Source organism: Hippocampus zosterae, chromosome 18 (assembly GCF_025434085.1).
Source record: "Hippocampus zosterae strain Florida chromosome 18, ASM2543408v3, whole genome shotgun sequence".
Classification (NCBI taxonomy): domain Eukaryota; kingdom Metazoa; phylum Chordata; class Actinopteri; order Syngnathiformes; family Syngnathidae; genus Hippocampus; species Hippocampus zosterae.
In genome coordinates, this window is record NC_067468.1 from 15,676,318 (window position 1) to 15,698,481 (window position 22,164).

The following is a 22,164-nucleotide window of genomic DNA, read 5'->3' on the forward strand; positions in this document are numbered from 1 at the left end:
AAAAAAAAACATGTCGTTAAATGTTACCATCCCCCCCCCCCCCCAATCCAGTCTTTTTTACTCATTCGGTACCATCCAAATTCTAGTCCAAGTCTGAAAACGTCTTTGGGACCCTTCCCTGCATTAGTGTTCTTTCTTGCGAGGCTCTGAGGCTTTGCTGAGGTTTCCGGCCTCGTGCTTCAGGACGCTCAGCAGAGATTGGGAGCTCTCCAAGATCTGTCGGAGAAGAGCGGCAACAGTAACTTCAAAACCGATTCATCTCCTTTCATAGACGCGGCAGTGGCTTGTTAGTTAACTTTCAGGAATTAGCGACCGGTCCAAAGAGCCCTTCAAAATGGCCTGATGGTTGACTTTCCCGCTTCTTGAACGTCTTGTCAGTGGCCCTCAACCCCGTCTGACGAGTCATCTGTCAGTGATGAGGTCTTATTTTTTGACCAAGTGCTAAACTAGTACGGACTATAGATGGTAGTACGTAAATGCAAAAAAAAACAAAACAAAAAACAGTATAGTTGTAAAAATAGCCCACCTTAGTGTATGCAGCCTCGGTCTCTGCAATGGTACGGTCGAAAGTGGCGCGTGCGGCCATTCTTTGTGCCAGGCTTTCATTGACTTTACTCAGTTTTCCGGAGAAGACGCGGATGTCATGCTGCAGTCGTTCCTTCTCCTCTTCCTCCAGCTTGATCTGACGGTTTAACTCTTCCCGCTTGGAGCACAGGTCCTCGATACCTTCAGGGGTTGGGGAGGAGGGGACAAAAAAACAACAACAAAAAACAAAAAGGGTGATCAATGTCCTAATTCCATGATCAGGATTGTTGTCAGGCTTTTGCAGGCCAAGATTAGAAAATGAATGGATGGATGGATGGATGGATGCTGTCCTTTACCCATCTGGAAAGACGCATGTTATTTTGAAAAGAGGGGAAAAAAAGGACATTGATTCATTTGGAATGAATTCCTTCTAACAAAAAACAAAAAGGGTGATCAATGTCCTAATTCCATGATCAGGATTGTTGTCAGGCTTTTGCAGGCCAAGATTAGAAAATGAATGGATGGATGGATGGATGGATGGATGCTGTCCTTTACCCATCTGGAAAGACGCATGTTATTTTGAAAAGAGGGGAAAAAAAGGACATTGATTCATTTGGAATGAATTCCTTCTAACTGCGGCAAGGGGCGCCGATCAAGAGCAGGGAGACTTACAATTGACGAGCTCGTTATTGTAATTCTGCAAAGCAGCAGCTTGTTGGCTCATGGCGGAGTTCTGTCAAGTCGCTTCGACCGCGTGTGAACGGGACGCGGGTCCCGCATTCTCTTTCGTTCCGCTGACGTAAATCACACCGCTTTTTGATGTCACTTTTCAAAGAGTACGCAAAGTGAGGCCAGTGCACCCTGCAGGGGTTTTCATCTTGGAATCAGCGACGATCCATCCGTGCCCAGGAAAGAGCCGCACAAGAAAAATCCGCCCACACGCAGGTAATCATTGAACAGCGTCTCCATACGGAACAATTTGTGGTGGTCGGATGATTCAAAACGGGCTATTTGTTGCTAACAGTTGCTAAATGACGTTGGCGTTGCGTGATGATGTCATTGCGCAGTTACGCAAACGCAGTTTCTCTCAACTTTTACCACGTAGAGGAACAACTCAAAAAGTCCAATTTTAAAAATATCGAAACGTAGTCGATAGGGGTCATCAAAAAATTGGATGTTTTATTCCTCCAGAAGGACACCGCCAGCTGAAATTTTGAGACATTTTTCTATTCAATCGCGTGAAAGTCTTTCAAAACTTCTGACAGGTTTTTTTTGTCAAGACCAGCTTGAAGTTTCGGTGTCGTATTTTGTAGTAACATTTAGCGGTTAGCCCTTTTCAGATTAATGGTAGTGTGTGTTACTTTGACTCCCTGGCCTAACAATAGAATGGTACTTGAAACTAAATGTTATTAAATGATGGGATTGTAATTTCAACTTAATTGCCAAATGCACTTTGGTTGTTAAAGGCAGACGTGTTTTTGCCATATCAAAATCACGTTTTTGACTGGAAAGTATTTCTGAAATCACAAGTTGGTTAATTTTTTGTTTTTTGTTTTTAAAGGGGAATTGTGGCCAAGTGCATACATTTTGGCGTTCGAGTCAATGTTCTTAATAACAAGGTAATAAATATATTTCCCTTTTTTTAATGATCTGGCATGGGAACAGAAAAAAAGATTTGGGAAGATGATTTAAAACAAGTAATTTAGAGAAGGAACATCAGTGCGTTTTAGCAATCGAGTCAACTTTGACACTATAGAGGACAGTATTAAACATTTATTAGTTCAAAAACTTAAAAACCAAATCCAAATTCTTGAAACAGTTCCTTGTGCAGTCTTTCATGAGGCACTTCCTCCGCAAATTCAGTGCTCTTTCCTCCGGGGCTCTGAGGTTTTACTGAAGTTTCCCGCTTGCTGCTTCAGGACACTCAGTAAGGACTGTGAACTCTCCAAGATCTGTATGAGGAGAGCAGGAAATTACATGAAACAATCAGCAGATCAAAGATGGCGTTTGCACAGCAAAGTGCTTTGTTTTTCTTTAATAAGAGCGCCGTTGGCTTGATAGTAATGCCAGTTGAAAAGGTCAGCATCAACAGGGTGGGCCTTACTCAAATATTATGGACAAATGAAAACACCTGGGCCAGTTATTACCATTTTTTTTGACCCAACAGACTTGAATTTGGGTCTTAAAATATACATGCCATAACCAGCGTCTCCGGTGAGTACATTTCCTTCCAATTTGGAAACAGTAAAAAAAGGCAAAGTGTGAAAGAACAGTCCAGAGATAAACTTCAAGACACGTGGCATGTGAATTAGGACAAACACCTTGGTGTATGCACCCTCAGTCTCTGCGATGGTGCGGTCGATGGTGTTGTATGCAGCCATTTTTTGTGCCAGGCTTTCATTCACTCTGCTCAGCTTCTCCGAGAGGCTTCGGATGTCATGCTGAAGTCGTTCCTTTTCTTCCTCCTCCAGCTTGATCTGAAGGCTTAATTCTTCTCGCTTGGAGCACAGGTCATCAAAACCTGCGATGGGGGGGAAATAATATTGCGTCTGGACGGCCTCAAAACAAGCTAGAATGTAATATTTTCTTTCTTCTCATCTCATTTCCGGAACTAATTTCTGATACAATGTAACTTTAAATCTATTGATGAATTATACCTGTACTTGCATCTAAATACGATCACCAATAGTGAATTTAAATGAATGCCAAGGGTAAAATTTGGAAGACCCCAAAATGTAATGTATTGGCTGGTTTCTGTGCAGAAAAATAATTAAAGATGAAGAAAGTCCAGAAACCACTTACACTTGACGAGTTCATTGTTGTAGGTCTGCAAAGCAGCAGCTTGTTGAGCCATGCTGAAGTCAGCTGACAACCGTTGTTACGGTTCTCTCAAACTTGTCAACTACAAACTCAAAGCACGGGGCTGAGGTGCGCCAAACCTATAATTTTAAAGTTTTTCCCCCCACAAAGAGCGTCGGAAATCAACGAGACATATGTGTGATTTTATAAATATAAATTAAAAAGGTTTTACTCAGCCAGATTTTGTACTGCACAGCGTTGGCATTTTTTGGTGGCTGCTACTTCCTCTTTTACTTCTTCGTGGTTTAAATAAGTTGGTACATTTTCGCCACCCATTGACTTGGAATGGTAACTACAAGAGTTTGCTGGCTTGTGGAGTAAATCGATAGCCGTGAACGTGAAAGTGAGTGAGAGAGTGCATCGGAAAGGTAATCATACCGTTTCACTTTTTTTGTTCAAATTTTATTGTTACAGCCTCACCTGAAAAGGGAATGAATTAATTTTCCCCTCAAAATTCTACACACCACCACCCAAGACGACGATCTGAAGGGGTATTTCTTTTGTTAAATCTCGAGTGCATCTTCGGCAGTAATTACAGCCTCCAATCGATTTTAATATAATGCCACAAGTTTAGCACACCTCTCTTTGAGCAGTTTCGCCCATTCCTCTTTGGCGAGGAATGGTGAGCATCAGTGCACAGCCATTTTTCTGGTTGGGCCACCCACTGTTGTCCTGAAGCCACCCCCTATATGCCTCTCAAGCAGACAACACCCTGAACTGGTCGCTAACTAAGGTGTGATATCGCGATAGACAGACAGACTCAGGTGTGATATCACATCATTTGGAGGGGCGGGGGGAGGAATCTATTTGAGGGACGTCATCGCACGTGGGCGGAGCTTAGGTCCAGGCACCATGGCTTCGGCAGAGACCGAGGTGAGTGAGTGAATCTTATCTAACTGCAAGATTGCTTCACTTTTCGCTTCGTTCCCACTTGCCAAGAATGTATGACTCCGCCGTTTGCAGTGGCTACGTGGCAACGCTGGAGAATTGTCTTAATGTAGGCGTCAGTTTGTGTCCATTTCCCGCTGCCAGCCTGTGCTCTCCTGCTTTTGTGCTTACCGGAGAGCTGCTGAACGTGTAGGAAGATGCTGCGCCCGCGCCCCGGAACCTGAATGGTGTGTCCGGGCGCGTTTTGTGCTAAGCTCACCGTCTTGCTCATACATGGTCCATGTCCAAGGCAATATCTTACTCCTGTCTGCGTTAAGCCTTCAAAATAAACCACAGCGGGATTCATTCTGGCCCTTTGAAACAACGCCGTTCACGATTTGTCGGTGTTGAATTTTACCGGCGAGTGGTGGCTAATTGCATACTGCCGTTTAGCTTTTTGCTAGTTAGCAGACTGCATAAATACGAGCAACGTGATGTTTTCGAAGACGCTTGGTTAGTGCCTCATTCAAATGAAAATGAAGTGAAAGTCTGTTTTAATACTCGAAGGAATACACTACAATGTTTGGCTCTGTTGGTCTATGGCTCATAAGCAGCACTATGCTAGCTACATCAACATTGAAGGATGAGCAGCTTCCACTGTAAACACATGGCACCGTCTCATAAGCCTCGTTCTTCCTCGCATATTAAACAGGTATCACTTTATTTCTTCTTTTTGTAGTACCTTAGTATGCTTCCTCTGTTATACATATTTTGTTTGGCGTGTTATTGTCATGGCTTTCTGCTTTGGCTAACCACTCCGGGCTAACTTGACTCAAAACAGAAAACAAAATACAGTCATTCTGTTATGACAAAAGATAGATGTCACGGAATGTAGTCATCGACATAAGCCTTCGTGTATTTTTTATTGCCTTTTGGGGTGCGGTGGGGGGGGGGGCGGAAGGGGTCCCTCATTATGCCTTGTGATTGCATCGACTCACTTGAAAGGTGGAAGGTGAAGGTCTTATCTGTTGATGGTCATGGTTTGGTCTTCTGCAACATATTAATTAATAGTTGTTGGCCTTCTATAAACCTCATGCATTATTCAAAAGACTACATCTTGTTTGTATTTGTGTTGTTTTATTTTCACTGAAGCGTCATCGGGCTGTGCATTTGGTACCCGCGCCTTCGGTGAGAATGTACTTGATTTGATAACAATTGCAGAAACCGACAATACTTTACAAAAGCACAGTCAAGTAACGCGTAACTGTGCCACGTACGTCACCCGGAGCCATACAGAATCAATATTTATCGATCAACCAAAGTATAAATAGACATCACACTGTAGATGCAGATGATTAAATGTGTGCAGAATGCTCCAGACTTTGTTTGCTAGTCGAACTTGACTTGCTCTGACCAGCTCATCAAAGGCTGAAAAAAATAGCCGACCAACCAGTTCAGGGTGTCCCCCGCCTACTCTCCGAAGACAGCTGGGATAGGCTAAAATATTCATGCGCTCAAAAACCCTTCAAGTGTGTCAAAAAGTCAATTGAATCTTTCCTTTTGTGACACAAGCTCTCGCAAACATACCACCCCATAATAATTGGCCGACATTTTGAGTGAAATCCGTAGATCATGTTGGGTGTAGCCATAACAGATTCACGATAGGAAGAAACGCGATGAGTGATTCCGTTGATTCTTTGATACACGTCAGTGAGTTAAGGTGACTCATCCGGAGACAGACGTCAATGGGTTCTTGCGGTCTCAAAGAAATGTCGGGAATTCAAATGCGTATTCTCTGTCGGGACGTCTGAAGATGAGGACCAACAGAGGGAGCCACCATGACACATGGATGCCGAGGTGAATGTGTATGGAGGGGAGGGGGGGGGCAGGAAGAGGAACGATCTGCCCGCTTGCGCATGCTCTCTCGCTCTCAGTCAACCTTGCTCTCCCTTCTCTCCCTGGCTCCCTCTTCTCGGTGGAGGCCAAGAGAAGAAAGCAGGTATGGTGCTTCATGGGAGGCGCAAAAGGCACTCTCGGTTGCATTCTGTTCTTTGTACTTGGTTGCTTCGGAATCGACTGAGCAGATTCATTGCCTAGCGTCATTCTTTCTGGGAGCCATGCACTCTCCTACGTTTCATACCAGAATCCACTGCCGCTGTGCTTTTGTGTTGCTTTTTAAGAAATGCTGCTGCTGCGGCTGCTTTTGATTCCTCTTTCATGAAATATGTGATGCGACTTCATTCTCGAGTCTCGAGGAGCAGTCATCGGTGTTGATTTTGTTTAGATTTGATGGGACCCGCCATTTCGAATAATCTTATTCGATTGTGTTCAGAGAACTGTATGGCTCCGAGTTGAAAATGCCACTACTGTTTTGGACGGTCAGGAACACAGCTTTTGTTTTCGTTTGCTGAATATAATGCAAGGTTCCTCCCCCCACATCATTGTTTCATTTTAGGAGTGATGGTGACATGTTGCCACTGGCTTTGTAGCTGTTAAGGTAGTCGTGACTTCTGACCTCAATGTGTTAAGAGAAAATGTGAACTCGCTGAGCAATGGATTACATTTAAGGACAGGTCATGAGTGAGCTCTTGATCAGAGCAAATCTTACCTCCGTGGTGTGTATGTAAAGGCTCCATTGTTGGAAAGTCATCATTTTTGAAACCTGAATTCTGATGTGGAATTCAGAGACGTCATCCTAAAAACTGTACTTTTGATCTTTGACTGGCATTTGCAACTTCATTAAAGTAGCCTCCCTAAAGGTGAGCATTGGCATCCGGGGGGGGGGGCCCCTACGTTCCCCCATGGAGTGGAAAACTGCGGCGATGGCCGGCATTGTGGCGGTAAACAATCCAGTCGCGAAATGGCGGAGATCTGCAGACAGGCCTCTCTGCCTCCCTTCCCCCTCCCTCTCGCTCCTGATATGGCAAATATTCAACTGTCCACCACTAGGGGGAGGGAAGAGCACAAAGTCTTTCATTAAGTGGTTCTTCCCAGTCCATGGGAAGAATGAACCCAAGGCTTATTTTTCCTTGGCACACACATTCGGATCTTTCTGACCACTGACCTGAGAGAATTCCCCCCCCTCAGTCGAGACGTTCTCTGGGAGCCACTTTAAGTCTGACTCTATGGGCCTGACCTTGCCGCTGTCTGGCATGGAGCTTGTTCACCCTTGGCTCAGAGACTCATTGGAGTACGGCTCTGTAAATGGAACGTGGCGTCTTGGAGAGCTCTGTTGTGGTTGTTGACGGAATGCCGACGTTTCCGATGATTGTCCTATCTGAGTCCTTGGTTCCGCATACATCGAGTGGATGAGCCGTGAAATACAGCGTTCAGTTCTCTTGGCTGCAGGTCATTTGGTTGGGCTTCTGTCGATTTAAGAGCAGAAAAACAGTCAAGAGCAATCTTGGTTTTTGCTGCCTGACAGACGGCATGGCTTTATGGGGGAACGGCTGGTTTGACTGAAATGAGAAAGGCTCGTAACGACGAAGCAAAGCATAGAATGTCACATTTGATAACATCAACGTGGACCCTGTGTCATTTTTCTCACGTTGCTGCTTTTTCCCCCCCCCCCCAGCAATCACTCCTTTTCGACAGTGGCCAGCGTTCATGATAATTCACGTGTACAGCAAAATGCATTTCTTGAATCGCACACACTTAGAAGGCTACTCTGATATTTCTCTTCTTCCATTAGCCCACTGGTCTTGCCAAAGGAAACGTTTACAAAGGTGAAGAACCTTCTAATAAGGAGGGACTGGACCTGGCAAACAATGGAGGCGCAGGTATCATTGGTATTTATTCGTGACATACAAATACAACTAAATTATAGTAATAGCCAACCCAAGGCTGTTATAAAGTATGGAGGAAGATGAGACAGTTGAAATGACTTTTTTTTTTTAAACAAAATGATCAATGCTGAACATGTTTCTTTTTCCAATCTAATGATACACCTTTGGTTGTGACCCGTAGAAAAACGCAAAGCAGAAGTGGACAGGCTGGCCTCCTCTCCTGTTACAGAACCGATGCTCAATGGCACCGAATGTGACGACGCAAGGCACAACAGCCCGACGTACGTTTCGACAACAGGCCGCGGCGCGGAGTTAGCATCGGTCAATGAAAATGGTACGTCGGACATGGAGACGCCACACGGTTCTGTTACCGGGAGCAATGGATTTATTCTCATTAAGCCGCAACAGGAGGACAGCTCGGAAGCCACGCCCGATAGGGCAAATTCCCCCCACAGGACTAACCGGCCACCTTCAAACACCTCCACAGGGGTACACTTGACCAAATCTCCCCCTTCCTCACCCTGCGGGTCCCCTCAGACTTTAGGCGCACTAAGGACCGACCCTAGTACAGGAACTACAACAGGGCTGGAGACAATAGACTCTAAAAATGGCACGGCCGCAACTAGCACCGCTTCAACAACCATCATGATACACAGAGCTCGCAAAACCATGTCGAGGCCCGCTGTCACTCTGGAACAAAAGGTAAACGATTACAATGTTGTTGTTGTTTTTTTTTCTCTCGGAATGTTTCTTTTTTCCTTCAAATTCTTAGTTTTTTTTTTGTAGTCTGAGCCCTTCATCGTCATTCCCTCCTATGTAAAAAACAAATAGGCACTAAAATTTGTTACTACTGGGAAAAACGGTGCATTCACTCCAAAAACACCGCGTCCATATTTTCAGGCACGTTTCACCCCCCCCCCCCCCCCCCACCCCCCTATTCAGAACACTCACCATTTCTGTTTTGGTCGCCGACAGCTTCTCAAGAAGGAATTAAGAGAAGCAAAGAACACCATGATGGAAACTCCGCTTTCATCCGACACGCCGGACCCTTCACAGCAGTGCTCAACAGAGAACCATCTACCTCAGAATCCTTCGGATCTGCCAGCTTCAGCACAAACCGCTTCGCCGACTTCACCAGCAACTCCTGTAGTTTCCTCCCCGCCGCTCGCGTCATCGCCCTCCAAACTTCAACAGGGTCTCGCAGGTTCCAGATGCAATCAACACGCACCGATACACCACCAAATGGATTTTGGGGGGCGGGTTCTTGGAATGAAAATAACCAGTCATCATTGTGTTTGTTTGTCTCTTGATGTTAGACCTCTTCACGGGGGGGCTCTCTTCCCGTAAGAAGAAGAGAAGGATGGGAATTTACAGCCTGGTTCCTAAGAAGAAAAGTAAACTTCTTCGGCAGACAACAATGTTGGAAATGTTTCAGGTGGTACACCCGAATGCCAAGAGCCCCGAGGTATGTGCCAAGAGTGCGCAGAAAACTTCACCGCCGAGCGACACGAGCAAAACACCACTTAGCCGTCACGCCGCCTTCGTGGTTCTGCCACCAATGGCCGACCGCCGCTCACTAGTTTTGCGCCGATTCACAACGACGACGTTACGCGCGATGCGAGAGGAGAGTCATCGGAATAATAATCTCGTGCTATTCGCTACGTGCTATTAGCGCTATGCCCGCTAATTCCTAGCGGGCATAGCGAATGTTTGCAGACCCAATAAGTGCATCATATTTGATATTTTCCACATTTTCTCTGAATTCCCAGACAAATATAAATGGCGAGAAGATGGATCATGCATCTGAGGAAGAGGAAGTGTCAGATGAGCTGGACTCGGAGGAGGAGGAGGAGGAACAACAGTCGCAAGGAGAGGAACTCGGCACTGATATCGCGCAAACAAGTCCAACATTTGAGTCTGCGTCTCAGGTCAGGCTTGCCGAGAAAATGCCGAATCTCAATGCACGGAACTTGCGCAAGAGCTGGAATTGACCTTTGCATAGTAACCAACGCGGTGGTCACGTGTGCGAAATGTTTGCGGTTCAACTTGTCATTAGGCGGAGAATGAGCAGGATTCTGACGAATCTGGAGAAGATGGAGAGGAGGAAGGCACAGATTCAGACTACTTGGTAAGACCGACTAGGAGGCAACAAATTGCTTTTTTTTTTTTTTAATCGACTAGCTTCAAACCATTTTCTCTTTCTCCGACACCGAAATAGTCTCATCACTCAACTTCTCTTTGCCTCAGAGCACCGAGTCCAGTCTAAAGAAGTCAAAGAGGAAAACAAAAGGAGACGATGCCTGGCTCAAGCCATCGAGGAAATGCAAGAGGATGGCAATGGAGAAAGGTAGCAACAAGTCCCACTGCGTCCCCCCCCCCCGCTCGTCCTCTTTCGTCGATCGACTTGACGGCTGCCGGCATCGGTTGATCTTCCTTGTCGACTAATGTTTTTTTCCTAAGTACTATTATGTTTTCTGGGATTTCTTCGTTGTGTGTGGTTTTTTTTTGCGCAAGTATGGACAATGACATGGCAAAGGCCAATACGGAGGGTGTGTGTGTGTGGGGGGGGGGTGATGATAGGCTTGTCAAAGCTGAGACGCACTGTGTGTTTTTATACCAGAATATCTAACCGTTTCATTGTTATTTGAAAGCAAAGATCCAAACACTGGAAGAAATTCATCCAGTTGATATTTTTTAATTAAAAAAATAAAAATAAAGGTAGGCACATGAAGGTCATGCGAAACTCCACATAGGAAGTCCGACACGTGGGTTTGAGCCTGTGCCCCCTGAAATGTGAGGCTTACCTGTTTGTTGGTAATATAATATTTTTAAAATGAGCTTTTCTTTTCAGAGAATTCCATCATCTACTAAGATAAACCCCAAAGTAGACTCTCTCTTATATATTTTCTGTCAAATTATTACTGTATATGTTTTATGTTCAATAAACAAACAAACACGTGCATGATTTCATAATGGACCATTTTCAACCGACTTTTATTGTTCTGCCCAGACCCAGAGTCCTTATCTGAGCCTCCAGCTGCAATTCTGATGCACTCGGAAGACAGAAATGAAGACTCTGCGATCACACCACCCGACGAACTCTCACTCCGTGAGCCTGACGCTAGTTCAGATGCTAAAGGTGAGTTCCTAAGACAGGAGGAGCGCATCCAATGAGATACTGTATTCATTGTTTTATTGCAAAAGTATTTTTCTGTCAAAGCGCTACACAGCACACCCATCATGACAACATTTTTACAAACGTCTGCAAAATCAAATAAATATCCATCCTAAAACTTTTTTTTTATTTATGCACCGCTGGCAGCCGATACGAACTCAAGTATTTTTGAATACGATGTCGAGAAATGACACGTTGTCTTTGCAGAGAGATCGAGTTCTACAGTGGAGGAGGCCCAGGAGCTTCCACTGTGCAGCTGCCGCATGGAGACCCCCAAGAGTCGGGAGATTCTCATTCTGTCTGACAGGAAGTGCATGGCTACGGAGAGCGTCGATGGACAATTGACCCGCTGCCAGGGCGCCGTCTTGAAACAAGAAATGATGCGTCCCTCCAACTCTGTTCAGCTGCTCGTTCTATGCGAGGACCACCGCAACGGCATGGTCAAGCACCAGTGCTGCCCCGGCTGCGGATTCTTCTGCAGGGCTGTGAGTACGCGCCGTTACGGGATATCCTGCAGCCGGTTCCTCCGTAGGAATTATTTTGCAACGTGACTTTTGCCCGTGGCCTTTTGCTTCCGCTGGAGAGCCAAGGAAAAACATGCGGTTCTTCATTGGGATGTAAATTTTGGAAATAGATTGTATTGTCATCCGATTATGCAATTGCATACTGGGCAAATGGCAAAAAGGACATTAAATCGGGTTGTAACCGGTGAGCATCTTAGCCAGGAAAAAACTCAAGTCAGTCAAGAAATATAATGATGACCTCTGACAAGGGACCTGAACATAAATTCCTTTGAGGTGACGCACCTATTGTTCAAAATGAAATTAGTTGAGTCTTTTTGTTATTTTTTTTTCTTCAGGGGACCTTCATGGAGTGCCAACCAGACATGAACATCTCGCATCGCTTTCACCGTGCCTGTGCCTCGGTGCTGAAAGGTCAAAGCTTCTGCCCCCACTGCGGGGAGGAGGCCGGCAAGGCCAAGGAGGTTACCATCGCCAAGGCTGACACCACCTCCACTGTACCCCCCACACCTGCTCACGGGCCAGCTCCGCCCGGGCCGGCCCACGAGGGCCGAGCGGACACCACTACCGGAAGGTTAAATTACCTGCGTTGCCTTTTGACTTACCGAATGCGGTGGCACCGCCCCCCAATGTACACGTTTTCTCAATTACAACAGTCAAACTCGGAAATATAGAGTGAAATCAAATAGGCTCCACCCACTTGAAAGGAATACAAGTAGTACAATGTTATCTGCATGTGACGCTAAATAAGCAGCTTGTTTTTTTTTTTTAAATAAAATATGTTATGCACTGGGCGGCCCGGTAGTCCAGTGGTTAGCACGTCGGCTTCACAGTGCAGAGGTACCGGGTTCGATTCCAGCTCCGGCCTCCCTGTGTGGAGTTTGCATGTTCTCCCCGGGCCTGCGTGGGTTTTCTCCGGGTGCTCCGGTTTCCTCCCACATTCCAAAAACAGGCGTGGCAGGCTGATTGAACACTCTAAATTGTCCCTAGGTGTGAGTGCGAATGGTTGTTTGTTTCTGTGTGCCCTGCGATTGGCTGGCAACCGATTCAGGGTGTCCCCCGCCTACTGCCCGAAGACAGCTGGGATAGGCTCCAGCACCCCCCGCGACCCTAGTGAGGATCAAGCGGCTCGGAAGATGAATGAATGAATGAATGTTATACACTTATAGTGCTATTTTCCTTGATCAAAACATGTAACAAAATGGTGGCGTTTTTTGGGGGAGGAGGGTGGCAATAATTAATGCCATCTCAATTCATTTTAATAGTGAACATTGGCTCGATGTAAATTGAGGTGACAGACCTGGTCACAAGCCACATTACACACATGAGTGGAAGGCACTCCTGTCCGCCCGAAATCTTCAGCGATTGTTTTTGTTCGGAGTGAGAGTAAATGGCTCAGAGGATGGGACGGAGCGCGGTGTTGAATTAAAGGCACTGTTGTTTTCATGTCCAGCTCTTTACAGCCGGCTGTGGCGAGTGACGGCAACGGGAGAGCAGACAGCTCGCTTTGCGCTGGTTTGGCGCCGGGGCTCGACTCCCAGGCTCTTTCGGGATCCTCCGGCGGTACGGAACAGCTGGGCGACGTCGAAGCCACAGCCCCTTCTCCGGTTCTTCCTCGAGAAACTCTTGAAAGCATCCTCGTTGCTCTTGACACGGAGAAGTATGTTTTCATCGCTTTCGTATGAATTCGGTCAACGTCCAACGCGAGGCCCGGCCGGGCATTCGGAATTATTCATATGAATGTGTTTGGATTAGACCCAAGAAGCTGCGTTTTCACCCAAAGCAACTTTACCTCTCGGCCAAACAGGGAGAGCTGAAGAAGGTCGTGCTCATGCTGGGTGAGTTTTAACCTTTATCCACTCCCTCCGGATACTCATTGAAATGTGCTGAAACGATTTCCATCTTCATGTCGTATGCAGTGGACGGTATCGACCCCAACTTTAAGATGGAGTCTCAGAACAAACGCACGCCTCTCCATGCTGCGGCCGAGGGTGGACAAAAGGAAATCTGCCACATGCTTGTGCAAGTAAGAGCTTATCCCCTTAGACACTTTTTGCAGTCACATAGTTCGCCATAGTTACAAACGAATGGATGCTTCTCCACTTAAAGGCCGGCGCAAACTTGGAAAGCTGCGACGAAGATCATCGAACGCCGCTGATGGACGCCTGCGAAAACAACCACATGGAGACGGTCATGTACCTGCTGAGAGCTGGAGCCAGCGCCATGCACAAGGTCTGTCGCCATCACTTGCGAAAGAAAGATGACAGAAGCCCATCTGAGTTTGATGGCGCTGTTGTCAGTCACCTTCAAATTTGTTGATGTGTTGTTTTTTTTTGAGCAAGTGACACATGACTGGTCAGGACTAAACTCTCCTTTCCGCTCAGGATGTTGAAGGGTTCACATGTCTCCACCTAGCGGCCAAGTCTGGTCATTACAACATTGTTGAGTACCTCCTGTGTACGGGATACGTCAACATCAACTGTCAGGTCGGTTGACACTTCTGAATGCAATTCTGAGTTACTTTGGGACTTTGCCCGGCAACATTTCCCGAATAGATTGCGGCCAGAATTTACATTTAGACGTTTAGAACCCCGCTGTCTTTAAATTCCTCTGTTTCTGTTTAGTGGTTGTATCTAATCCAGCGGTTCCAACATTCAAGGACGTTCTGTTCAACCTTAACGTGTTCTCTTTGGTAGTTTTAATGAGGGACACACTTTGTAATTATTTATTGATTATGATGAGCGCCGACAGTACCTTGGCAGTTGGGAAATTCAGAAGTTGCTTTTCTCCCCCCCCCCCCCCCCCCCTTCGCCCATCCTACAGGATGATGGCGGATGGACAGCCATGATTTGGGCCACGGAGTACAAACATGTGAACCAGGTCAAATTGCTTCTGTCCAAAGGAGCTGACATCAGCATCAGAGACAAGGTTGCTCAAAAACACACTACACTTTGGATTTTTTTTTTTTTTTTTTTTTTACAAAGAAATCAAACATGTAATTATAGGCTGGCGGTCAAAATTTCAGGAAGAAAACATCGTTCTTCACTGGGCGGCGTTCTCCGGCAGCGTTGAGATCGCCACGCTGCTCCTGGACGCGCACTGTGATCTCCACGCTGTAAATATCCACGGGGACTCTCCTCTGCATATCGCTGCTCGGGAGAATCGCCTGGACTGTGTTGTGTAAGTTGCCGTTGTGTGAAGCTGTTCTATTTTCGCGCTACGTACGGATTGCTGTGAATCCCGGCATTGCCCCTTTCTCGCTGAATTGTTATTTCACCGCGTGGTTGAAGTGGCAGTCTCATTGGGCGTCAATGCTATACGTGCTTTGAATCGCGTTGTAAAAAAAAAAAAAATTTTACAAAGTCAACTATCCTGCCCCCCAGACTTTTCCTATCTCGAGGGGCAGATGTTTCCCGAAAGAATCGCGAAGGAGAAGCGCCTCCCGACTGCTGCAGCCACAACTCAAAAACGTTTGCGGCCCTGCAGGCCGACAGGAGACAAAAGGACGCCAAGAACGTCGGGTTCATTCAAGCAATGGAAAAAAGCCTTCACAGGTTCAATTTGATTTGCGCTTTTTTGTTTTTTAAATTCAAAGTCTTCTGCAAGATTTCATATCAACTCAAGTAGTGTGAAAAGAGGGAAACACTAACTAGGAGTTGTTATGACGATGACATGGCAAATGCAGTGCAGAAAGATGAGGGGCTTTTGGGAAAACTGCCAAATCAGCCAACGGTGCGCGCGCGCGTGCTTTTTGTACAGCGACATTGCCCTCGGGCAGGAGAGAGTTCCCCTTCCATGTGTCAATGCCGTCGACGGTGAGCCTTACCCGGACGACTACAAGTACATCCTTGAAAACTGCGTCACCTCCCCGATGAACATCGATAGAAACATAACACACTTGCAGGTAAAGCTCTCGCGCCAAATTCAAGCGGGTTGTCCCGATTCAGTTTTCCAAATCGCCGCTTTCTCATCGTTCTGCGTGTCCTCAACAAACACAGTACTGCGTTTGCAAGGAAGACTGTTCTTCAAGCGTCTGCATGTGCGGACAGCTCAGTCTGCGCTGCTGGTATGATGCGGTAAGACCACGTCAAAGAGAACTTTTTTGAGGATCAAAGATGGTTCCAGATAACCTAAGTGCAGCTGTCGACTTGGCTTTTTATTTCTCATTCTCATCAACTTTCAGGGCGGTTGTCTTCTCCCTGAATTCTGCCGTGAGGAGCCCCCGCTTATCTTTGAGTGTAACCACGCCTGTTCCTGTTGGAGGACCTGCAAGAACAGGGTGGTGCAAAACGGACTCAGGTAAAAAAAAAAAGTATGCGTGTATCTCAACTGCAAAAGCGCTATTGGTGCGTCTCTGCCTCCTTGTGGCCACCAGTGGTAATTGCGACCCGCCAAAGAACATGACTAGAAAACGGGTGTCAATCCGAGCTCTTAATTTTTCTATATACAAGTCACTGACCGGCCAGACAATGAAAAAAAAAATTGCGGCTTATCATCCGAAAAATACAGTAGATTGTTGCTTGAGGAAAACTATTCAAATATCTGAATCGAACAAGTGAGAAGCAATAACATGTCATGTTACCCAGGACCAGACTTGAGCTCTTTCGGACCAGTAAGAAGGGCTGGGGTGTCCGAGCGCTACAAGACATACCGCAAGGGACCTTTGTATGCGAGTAAGTCTTTCACTAAATCCTGTCACTGAAAGGGGAAGTTTTCAGTTCACTCTGCTGGCAAGATTTGAATTGATGCTTATACCTCACTCACCCGAGTGACGCGCGCACCGGCACGATTCTCAAAGCCGGCCCTTCATAACGAACAAGTACTTAACGAGCGTGCCTGCTTGTGATCGTCGCACGGAATGCCGTCCGGGTTCGACAAGAGAGCAGTTGTGGCAATATTTTGCAGTGCGGCTTTGTAAGTGGCGTTGGCATGCGAGTGAAGTTGACTCCTGCTTGTCAACAGGTACGTCGGCGAGATCATCTCCGAAGCCGAAGCTGAGATGAGGCAAAATGATGCGTACCTCTTCAGTTTGGATGACAAGGTGCAGTACATTCGCAATTTTTTTTTTTAAAGATCTTGCTTTTAAAAAGAAATTGCTGCTTTATTTGTCCATCAGTTTGGTTTCCGAAAGTAAAGCCACCATGTCTGATGTGTGGCTTATTTTTCATTCGTGGCCTTATTCATCCATCTTTTGTTTGACATAATTGTTGTTTGCCTCTCAGCCACAAGATCTTTACTGCATCGATGCGCGTTTCTATGGAAACATCAGTCGGTTCCTCAACCACATGTGCGAGCCCAACCTGTTTGCCTGCCGAGTGTTCACCACACACCAGGACCTGCGTTTCCCACACATTGCCTTCTTTGCCAGTGAAAACATCAAGGCGGGAGAAGAGCTTGGGTAAGAAGACTTCTTTTTAAAATTCTCGACTTTTATTTCATTTCAAGTTAGTGATCTCTTCTAGAGAACATATCTTTAATTATTTTTATTTGCATCATTAAGTTCATGATTACTTTTATTTTGACCTTTCTTTGAACTGTATTTTGTTCTACAAAGGGAGTTTCAAAGTTTAAGAAGACACAGAAAAAAAGCCCGGAAAATTCACTTTAAAAAATGCTTATAAAGATCCAATATGCATTTTTGTGGACTCACTCGCATCAAATCCCCCAAAAACAAAACCAAACTTTTTTTTAAAATGTCGGGTGGAAACTAGGGGGTCCCTTGAATGAATTGAGGCCCACACAGAGTATGGGCACGGTCCACATTGGGCCCTCGGGCCACCAGTTGACCACCACCGTTACAGCTGGTTATATGAAGCGCTGATACGAAATCTGTTTACATCACGTAGCCAAAAAAGGCGACGCTTGATTGATGTCCGCATGAAAGACTTGTTTTTTTTGCCCGCTTCTCAGATTTAACTACGGCGACCACTTTTGGGAAGTGAAAAGTAAGGCGTTCAGCTGCGAATGCGGCTCCTCCAAGTGCAAGTACTCGTCCGCGGCCATGACGTCGTTGCAGGCGGACAGCACGCCAGAGAGCCGGCAGCAGCCCAGCGCCTCCCCTGACACCAGCTCGTCCGACGCCCCCCCCAGCCCCTCTTAAAAAACGTTGCCCCACGCACGTCACGTCTCCCGGACCCGAGGACGCCCGCCCGCCCGCCCCAACAACCAACCGATGACACTTTTTGCGAGATGCACAGTTGGACGCCCCCGCCCCCCTGAAGAATGTTCTGCTCCGGTTTGACACCACGCTAAAAATCACCCCAAACACACGACGAGGGACAATTTAAAAGCAGTTTTTCACTTTTCATATTTAACATCATCGGAAAGGGAAAAAACTTGTCCTGTCGCTGTCGGTTATCAAGAACCATTCCGCCAGAATGAGCGTATGTGTACATTTAAGTTATCAGTTCATCATGTCACCCCCCCCCCCCTCCCACCCCTTTTGAAGACTGCCGAACATTTTGGACAAAGACATATCACGCCAGGGTAAGTTCATTTGGATGTTTACTCAAGACTGGGATGCAGCGTCCTACCTTGATAAGGCAAATTAAGTGACATTTTTATAAAGCTTGTTTGTTGAGGGCAACTTAATTGTGTGGAAAAACATCCCACAATTGATGCAGACCTGATTTAAACAAAGAAGGAGTAACAAAAATGGTGCTTTGTTTGTTTGTTTTTTTCGTTTTTTTTAAAGATGCTCAATACCTCGTTGAGCACGGTTTGTAAGATAAGAGACATTTGCGCTTTTTTTTAATCTTCGGATTTATTTCCAGTTTTGTTATCGTACCTGTAGTGATTCTGTTCATATTTTTGTTCCATGATTTTTCCCAACATATCTTTTTAAGCGTCAGTAGTGAAGTGCGGTTGTGCAAAATGTCAAATTGAAAAAACGAGTTAAAAAAATGCAGTTCCATTTTTTTTTTCCTGTTACACATTCATGGACCGTGAAGCAGCATTTGAATTGGTTGTATCTTTTTCAATAAATTTACTACTAATGCATTTCTTCTGCGCTGCCTCACTTGTCGCATTTCCTCTTGGCCGCCGTGAACGACCAAGTTTTGCTTCTGCATAAGATCTTAAGTTAGATGACTTTCTTGCTCTTCTCCTTGAAACAAAAATGACTGAAATATCTTTCGATTGGAGCCTGCAGGAAGTTGGCAGAGAGTGAAGACTAGGATGATATTTGCCTCTCTCCGATTGTGAAAATGACCTGGAATGCGATTGACTGCTAAAAAGAGCAGACTTTGAGAAGATAGCGGCTTGATTAGCATTATGACATAGCTACTGCTATGGAGTCCAATTGATTGATAGTCCCCGACATGATAAGGGATACGTTCTAATTACGTCCTCAACCGGAGTGCAAACTAGAATCAGCGAATCGGCTTCAAAATGCAGTGACAAATGCAAAGATGTGATCTTTTTACGCTTTTCAAGTTTTTTACAAATGTCCCCATGATCGCTCCCTTCCTGGCTACCCAAAGGAACACTTGGAAGCCTTTGATAACAAAACCCAGAGGAAATTCTCCGCGAGGATTCCCGACGATAAGGTCCTCAAAACACGCTTGAGCAGGAAGCTGCCTTTCCGCATTCCAGAATGAGAGAAACCGGTGCGTGTCTGTCCGAGTGAGGCCCTCCCCTGGAAGTGGAGCCTGCCCGCAGGCAGAACTTTGCTACACGTGCCATTAATTCACTTTCCATCCACTTGTGCCAGTTTAGTTTGGAACGGCCATGAAGAGAAAAGTTCCTCACTCCTCCAAATGGGCAGAGACCCGATCTACTGTGGTCTACGGTAAGTTCTTACTCGGTTCCTCCGTTACGCTGTCAAGTGCAAAGATGCTATGAGTTATTTGCCACCACGATTGAACGTCTTGTGTTCCTCAGCACTGCGTTCAGCCACGTTTAGCTCATGGCGGATGCTGACCCTGGGGGCCGAGTACGAGGACACCTGGGCCCTGGCGGGTGACAAGAGGCGTCCACTCCGACAACAGCCGAAGGAGTCTCCCGGGCGGGCGCCTGGCGCAGATGTCGAACCTTCATGGAAACACTGCGAGACCGCCAACACGACTAAGTATGACAACGTCATACATTTGGATGGAGCCAGCAGAGTGGGGGCCGGCGAGGGGTCGTGTCACATTGTGCACAAGCACGAGATGGAGACGAAGCCATGTTGGCCAGACAGGTAAATCACACCTGTGAACCAAAAACTGCTCGTTCATGTAACAGGGGCAGCACGCGGTTCAAATGTGTTGCAGTGTGTCAAATGAACCACTAGATGGCTGTCGCGCAAAAGCTTGTGAAATGGTGTCAACGCTTTCTCCCGCTATAAATTTGAAATGTGATATGCATCAACATGCAAATGTGGCATGCACAAAAACTATTTGTGCATTTCAGTGCATCTATTCTTTTTGGAAACCCAGCGAATCTCCCGCAATCGCTCCGCGAGAGTTATCATTAAGCCAATCTAATTTTAAAAAACATCAACGTCATCTCCGGTAAACAGAGTGCATAAAGCAAATCCCACTGGTAATTAGTGTTCCAGAAGCGGGGACTGGCTTGTGGTGGTGTATTTGAGTGCATTTTAATCATGTGAAGCAACAATACACTCGGCATTGTCTCCTCTGGCCATAAGATTGGACACACCTTCGCGGATTCTACTCTTTTGATTGTCTCGCGCATTGAAACAGGTGTTGATCGAACATGTTTCTCGGTGCGGTTGGAATTCAAGTGCCGCCCTCTAGTGGGAGAACATTGAATTGCTCTGCTCCTCGAATCGCCCCTGCTTCCACCTCCAATGCTCGAACTTCATCAGTTGTCTGCTCCCGGAGTCAGCCAGCAGACCGATGAAAGGAAGGAAGACTGAGCGCTCCGCTCAGCGATAGGCCCGCGTTGATCACGTGAGCTCTTCCCCTATTCCACCGAGGGGGGGGGGGGGACTCGTGGAGCTCTGAGCCGCACCCCCCTCCCCCCCACCTCCCCACCTCCCAGGGAGTGATCAAACACAATCCACAGGACAACGCTCGCGTCACATTTGCTCGTGTCATTGTTGCTCGCAGCCAGGAGGAAGGCGCAAGAGGGATGGTCGCCTTTTTGGACTGACCCAACCCTCTCTGTCGAGAGAGAGAAAGAGAGAGAGAGTAAAAAAGCGAACGACATTTCAACTGGTGTTTGGCCGCAGTCAAGATGCTGACATGACGTGGAGACGTGATTTCTCTTCGCCGTGGATGCAACAGCTTCAATGAAGTGATCTCATCTCTACAGCCCGAGTCATTTTCTCTTCTTGTTTGTTTTTAACTTTTAATATTTTGACATTTGAAGGAGGATGAATCAGCGGAAAGAATCGAGCATTAAACACGTTCCACTGCTCTCCCAAAGCTAAAGAACAACAACAACAACTGTGCTTGTGGTGGATGAAGTGCGTTGTGTTGTGATGCGTCTCTCCTCCATTTCCACTGAAACCACTTTGGATTTTCCCTGTTGGATCTGCGCCTTCGCAGAATGGCTCGTTTCACTGACGATCTCCCCACCCGCTATGGAGGAAGCGGCGGCGGCGGCGGCGGCGGTGGCGGCGCAGGAGCAGCAGCAGGAGGAGGGAGAGGAGCGCCGGGTGCGGGAAGAGGGGGAGCCCGCGGTGGAGGCGCTCCGAGCGGCCAGAGGATGTACAAGCAGTCGATGGCCCAAAGGGCCCGGACGATGGCCATTTACAACCCCAACCCCGTCAAGCAAAATTGCTTGACTGTCAACCGCTCCCTCTTCATCTTCCGGGAGGACAACCTGATCAGGAAGTATGCCAAACGTATAACGGAGTGGCCATATCCTTTGCGAACGTACCGCACCGAGTCTGTGCAACATCACCACTCAGTAGAAATCTACAAGCATGCGGGCCTTTAAAAAAAAAAATCCGAATAATGCTCTCTAGAATAAAAGTCGCCTCCCATGTGTCGCCCCCCCCCCCCCGTCCCGCCGCGCAACATTGGTTGCACCTGTCGCTCCAGTGCTTATCTCTGATTAGCATCGATGGTGCCTAAATAGCAGCAGCAGCACGCGCGACGAAACGCGCACCGTTCTGGCGTTTTCAAATGATGGAGCGCAACGTGAAACGGAAAAGGGGCGACGTTAACGAGTCAGCCCTCCCATGACGTCGTCATGTTGTGGGTGGAAACGGGAGGAAAAAAAAAAAAAAAAAAAAAAAGAAAGGCACACGCGCGATGAGTTGCGAGTTCTCTCCATGGTGCTGAAGTCGCCCACGCCGCCTTCCACGCCACGCTGGGAAGGCTGCAACGAAACATGCTCCAGTCACTCACCGAGTCTTGTTTGGCCAACTCTAAACAACAAGCGCTACATTTGCTTCCTTCTCAAAATCGTTTTTTGAAAATCGTCATCAACACATTTCAGATTGTCGGCGAACCAAAACGATATCTCCCATTGAAAGTAG

The 22,164-nt window shown here is 46.7% G+C and overlaps 4 protein-coding genes across 6 annotated transcripts; 2 read left to right on the plus strand and 2 right to left on the minus strand.

The window, feature by feature from the left end:
• Positions 1-104: 104 nt before the first annotated feature.
• LOC127591234 (microtubule nucleation factor SSNA1-like) lies at positions 105-1,335 on the minus strand. Its single transcript, XM_052051150.1, has 3 exons — positions 1,198-1,335; positions 527-726; positions 105-216 (listed from the first exon to the last, which is right to left on the minus strand). The coding sequence occupies exons 1-3, from the start codon at positions 1,247-1,249 to the stop codon at positions 124-126; spliced, it is 345 nt and encodes a 114-aa protein (XP_051907110.1). The 5' UTR covers positions 1,250-1,335; the 3' UTR covers positions 105-123.
• Positions 1,325-18,731, plus strand: LOC127591185 (histone-lysine N-methyltransferase EHMT1-like). Of its 3 annotated transcripts, none has more exons than XM_052051069.1 (26): positions 1,325-1,470; positions 7,943-8,030; positions 8,218-8,738; positions 9,012-9,240; positions 9,353-9,501; positions 9,806-9,964; positions 10,093-10,164; positions 10,284-10,383; positions 11,047-11,175; positions 11,419-11,696; positions 12,071-12,306; positions 13,186-13,392; positions 13,488-13,570; positions 13,652-13,758; positions 13,842-13,964; positions 14,117-14,218; positions 14,556-14,660; positions 14,758-14,912; positions 15,116-15,286; positions 15,492-15,636; positions 15,731-15,808; positions 15,916-16,031; positions 16,319-16,405; positions 16,695-16,773; positions 16,955-17,130; positions 17,643-18,731. In XM_052051069.1, the coding sequence occupies exons 3-26, from the start codon at positions 8,271-8,273 to the stop codon at positions 17,830-17,832; spliced, it is 3,744 nt and encodes a 1,247-aa protein (XP_051907029.1). In that variant the 5' UTR covers positions 1,325-1,470; positions 7,943-8,030; positions 8,218-8,270; the 3' UTR covers positions 17,833-18,731. The 3 variants fall into 3 exon arrangements, with proteins under 3 accessions (XP_051907029.1, XP_051907028.1, XP_051907027.1); XM_052051068.1 differs by lacking the exon at positions 1,325-1,470 and adding an exon at positions 4,088-4,257; XM_052051067.1 differs by lacking the exon at positions 1,325-1,470 and adding an exon at positions 6,104-6,250.
• LOC127591233 (microtubule nucleation factor SSNA1-like) lies at positions 2,153-3,627 on the minus strand. The gene is made up of 3 exons (XM_052051149.1): positions 3,328-3,627; positions 2,847-3,046; positions 2,153-2,477 (listed from the first exon to the last, which is right to left on the minus strand). The coding sequence occupies exons 1-3, from the start codon at positions 3,377-3,379 to the stop codon at positions 2,385-2,387; spliced, it is 345 nt and encodes a 114-aa protein (XP_051907109.1). The 5' UTR covers positions 3,380-3,627; the 3' UTR covers positions 2,153-2,384.
• Positions 18,732-19,011: 280 nt separating the features above from the next.
• LOC127591225 (androgen receptor-like) lies at positions 19,012-21,690 on the plus strand. The gene is made up of 3 exons (XM_052051140.1): positions 19,012-19,521; positions 19,614-19,911; positions 21,227-21,690. Exons 1-3 carry the CDS (start codon positions 19,461-19,463, stop codon positions 21,618-21,620), a joined length of 753 nt encoding a protein of 250 aa, XP_051907100.1. The 5' UTR covers positions 19,012-19,460; the 3' UTR covers positions 21,621-21,690.
• Positions 21,691-22,164: the final 474 nt, after the last annotated feature.

What these genes read in the sequence shown, in the direction of transcription:
- LOC127591225 (XM_052051140.1), top strand. Translation starts at nt 19,461, where the DNA reads ATGAAGAGAAAAGTTCCTCACTCCTCCAAATGGGCAGAGACCCGATCT. An exon ending in CCGATCTACTGTGGTCTACG is followed by an intron (nt 19,522 to 19,613) that starts GTAAGTTCTTAC and finishes TGTGTTCCTCAG; the next exon opens with CACTGCGTTCAGCCACGTTT. An exon ending in AAGCCATGTTGGCCAGACAG is followed by an intron (nt 19,912 to 21,226) that starts GTAAATCACACC and finishes GCGCCTTCGCAG; the next exon opens with AATGGCTCGTTTCACTGACG.
- LOC127591234 (XM_052051150.1), bottom strand. Translation starts at nt 1,249, where the DNA reads ATGAGCCAACAAGCTGCTGCTTTGCAGAATTACAATAACGAGCTCGTC. An exon ending in CAATAACGAGCTCGTCAATT is followed by an intron (nt 727 to 1,197) that starts GTAAGTCTCCCT and finishes CAACCCCTGAAG; the next exon opens with GTATCGAGGACCTGTGCTCC. An exon ending in CCGAGGCTGCATACACTAAG is followed by an intron (nt 217 to 526) that starts GTGGGCTATTTT and finishes CTTCTCCGACAG; the next exon opens with ATCTTGGAGAGCTCCCAATC.
- LOC127591185 (XM_052051067.1), top strand. Translation starts at nt 6,113, where the DNA reads ATGTGTATGGAGGGGAGGGGGGGGGCAGGAAGAGGAACGATCTGCCCG. An exon ending in GGCAAACAATGGAGGCGCAG is followed by an intron (nt 8,031 to 8,217) that starts GTATCATTGGTA and finishes TGTGACCCGTAG; the next exon opens with AAAAACGCAAAGCAGAAGTG. An exon ending in AAGGCGGGAGAAGAGCTTGG is followed by an intron (nt 17,131 to 17,642) that starts GTAAGAAGACTT and finishes CCCGCTTCTCAG; the next exon opens with ATTTAACTACGGCGACCACT.
- LOC127591233 (XM_052051149.1), bottom strand. Translation starts at nt 3,379, where the DNA reads ATGGCTCAACAAGCTGCTGCTTTGCAGACCTACAACAATGAACTCGTC. An exon ending in CAACAATGAACTCGTCAAGT is followed by an intron (nt 3,047 to 3,327) that starts GTAAGTGGTTTC and finishes CCCCCATCGCAG; the next exon opens with GTTTTGATGACCTGTGCTCC. An exon ending in CTGAGGGTGCATACACCAAG is followed by an intron (nt 2,478 to 2,846) that starts GTGTTTGTCCTA and finishes CTCCTCATACAG; the next exon opens with ATCTTGGAGAGTTCACAGTC.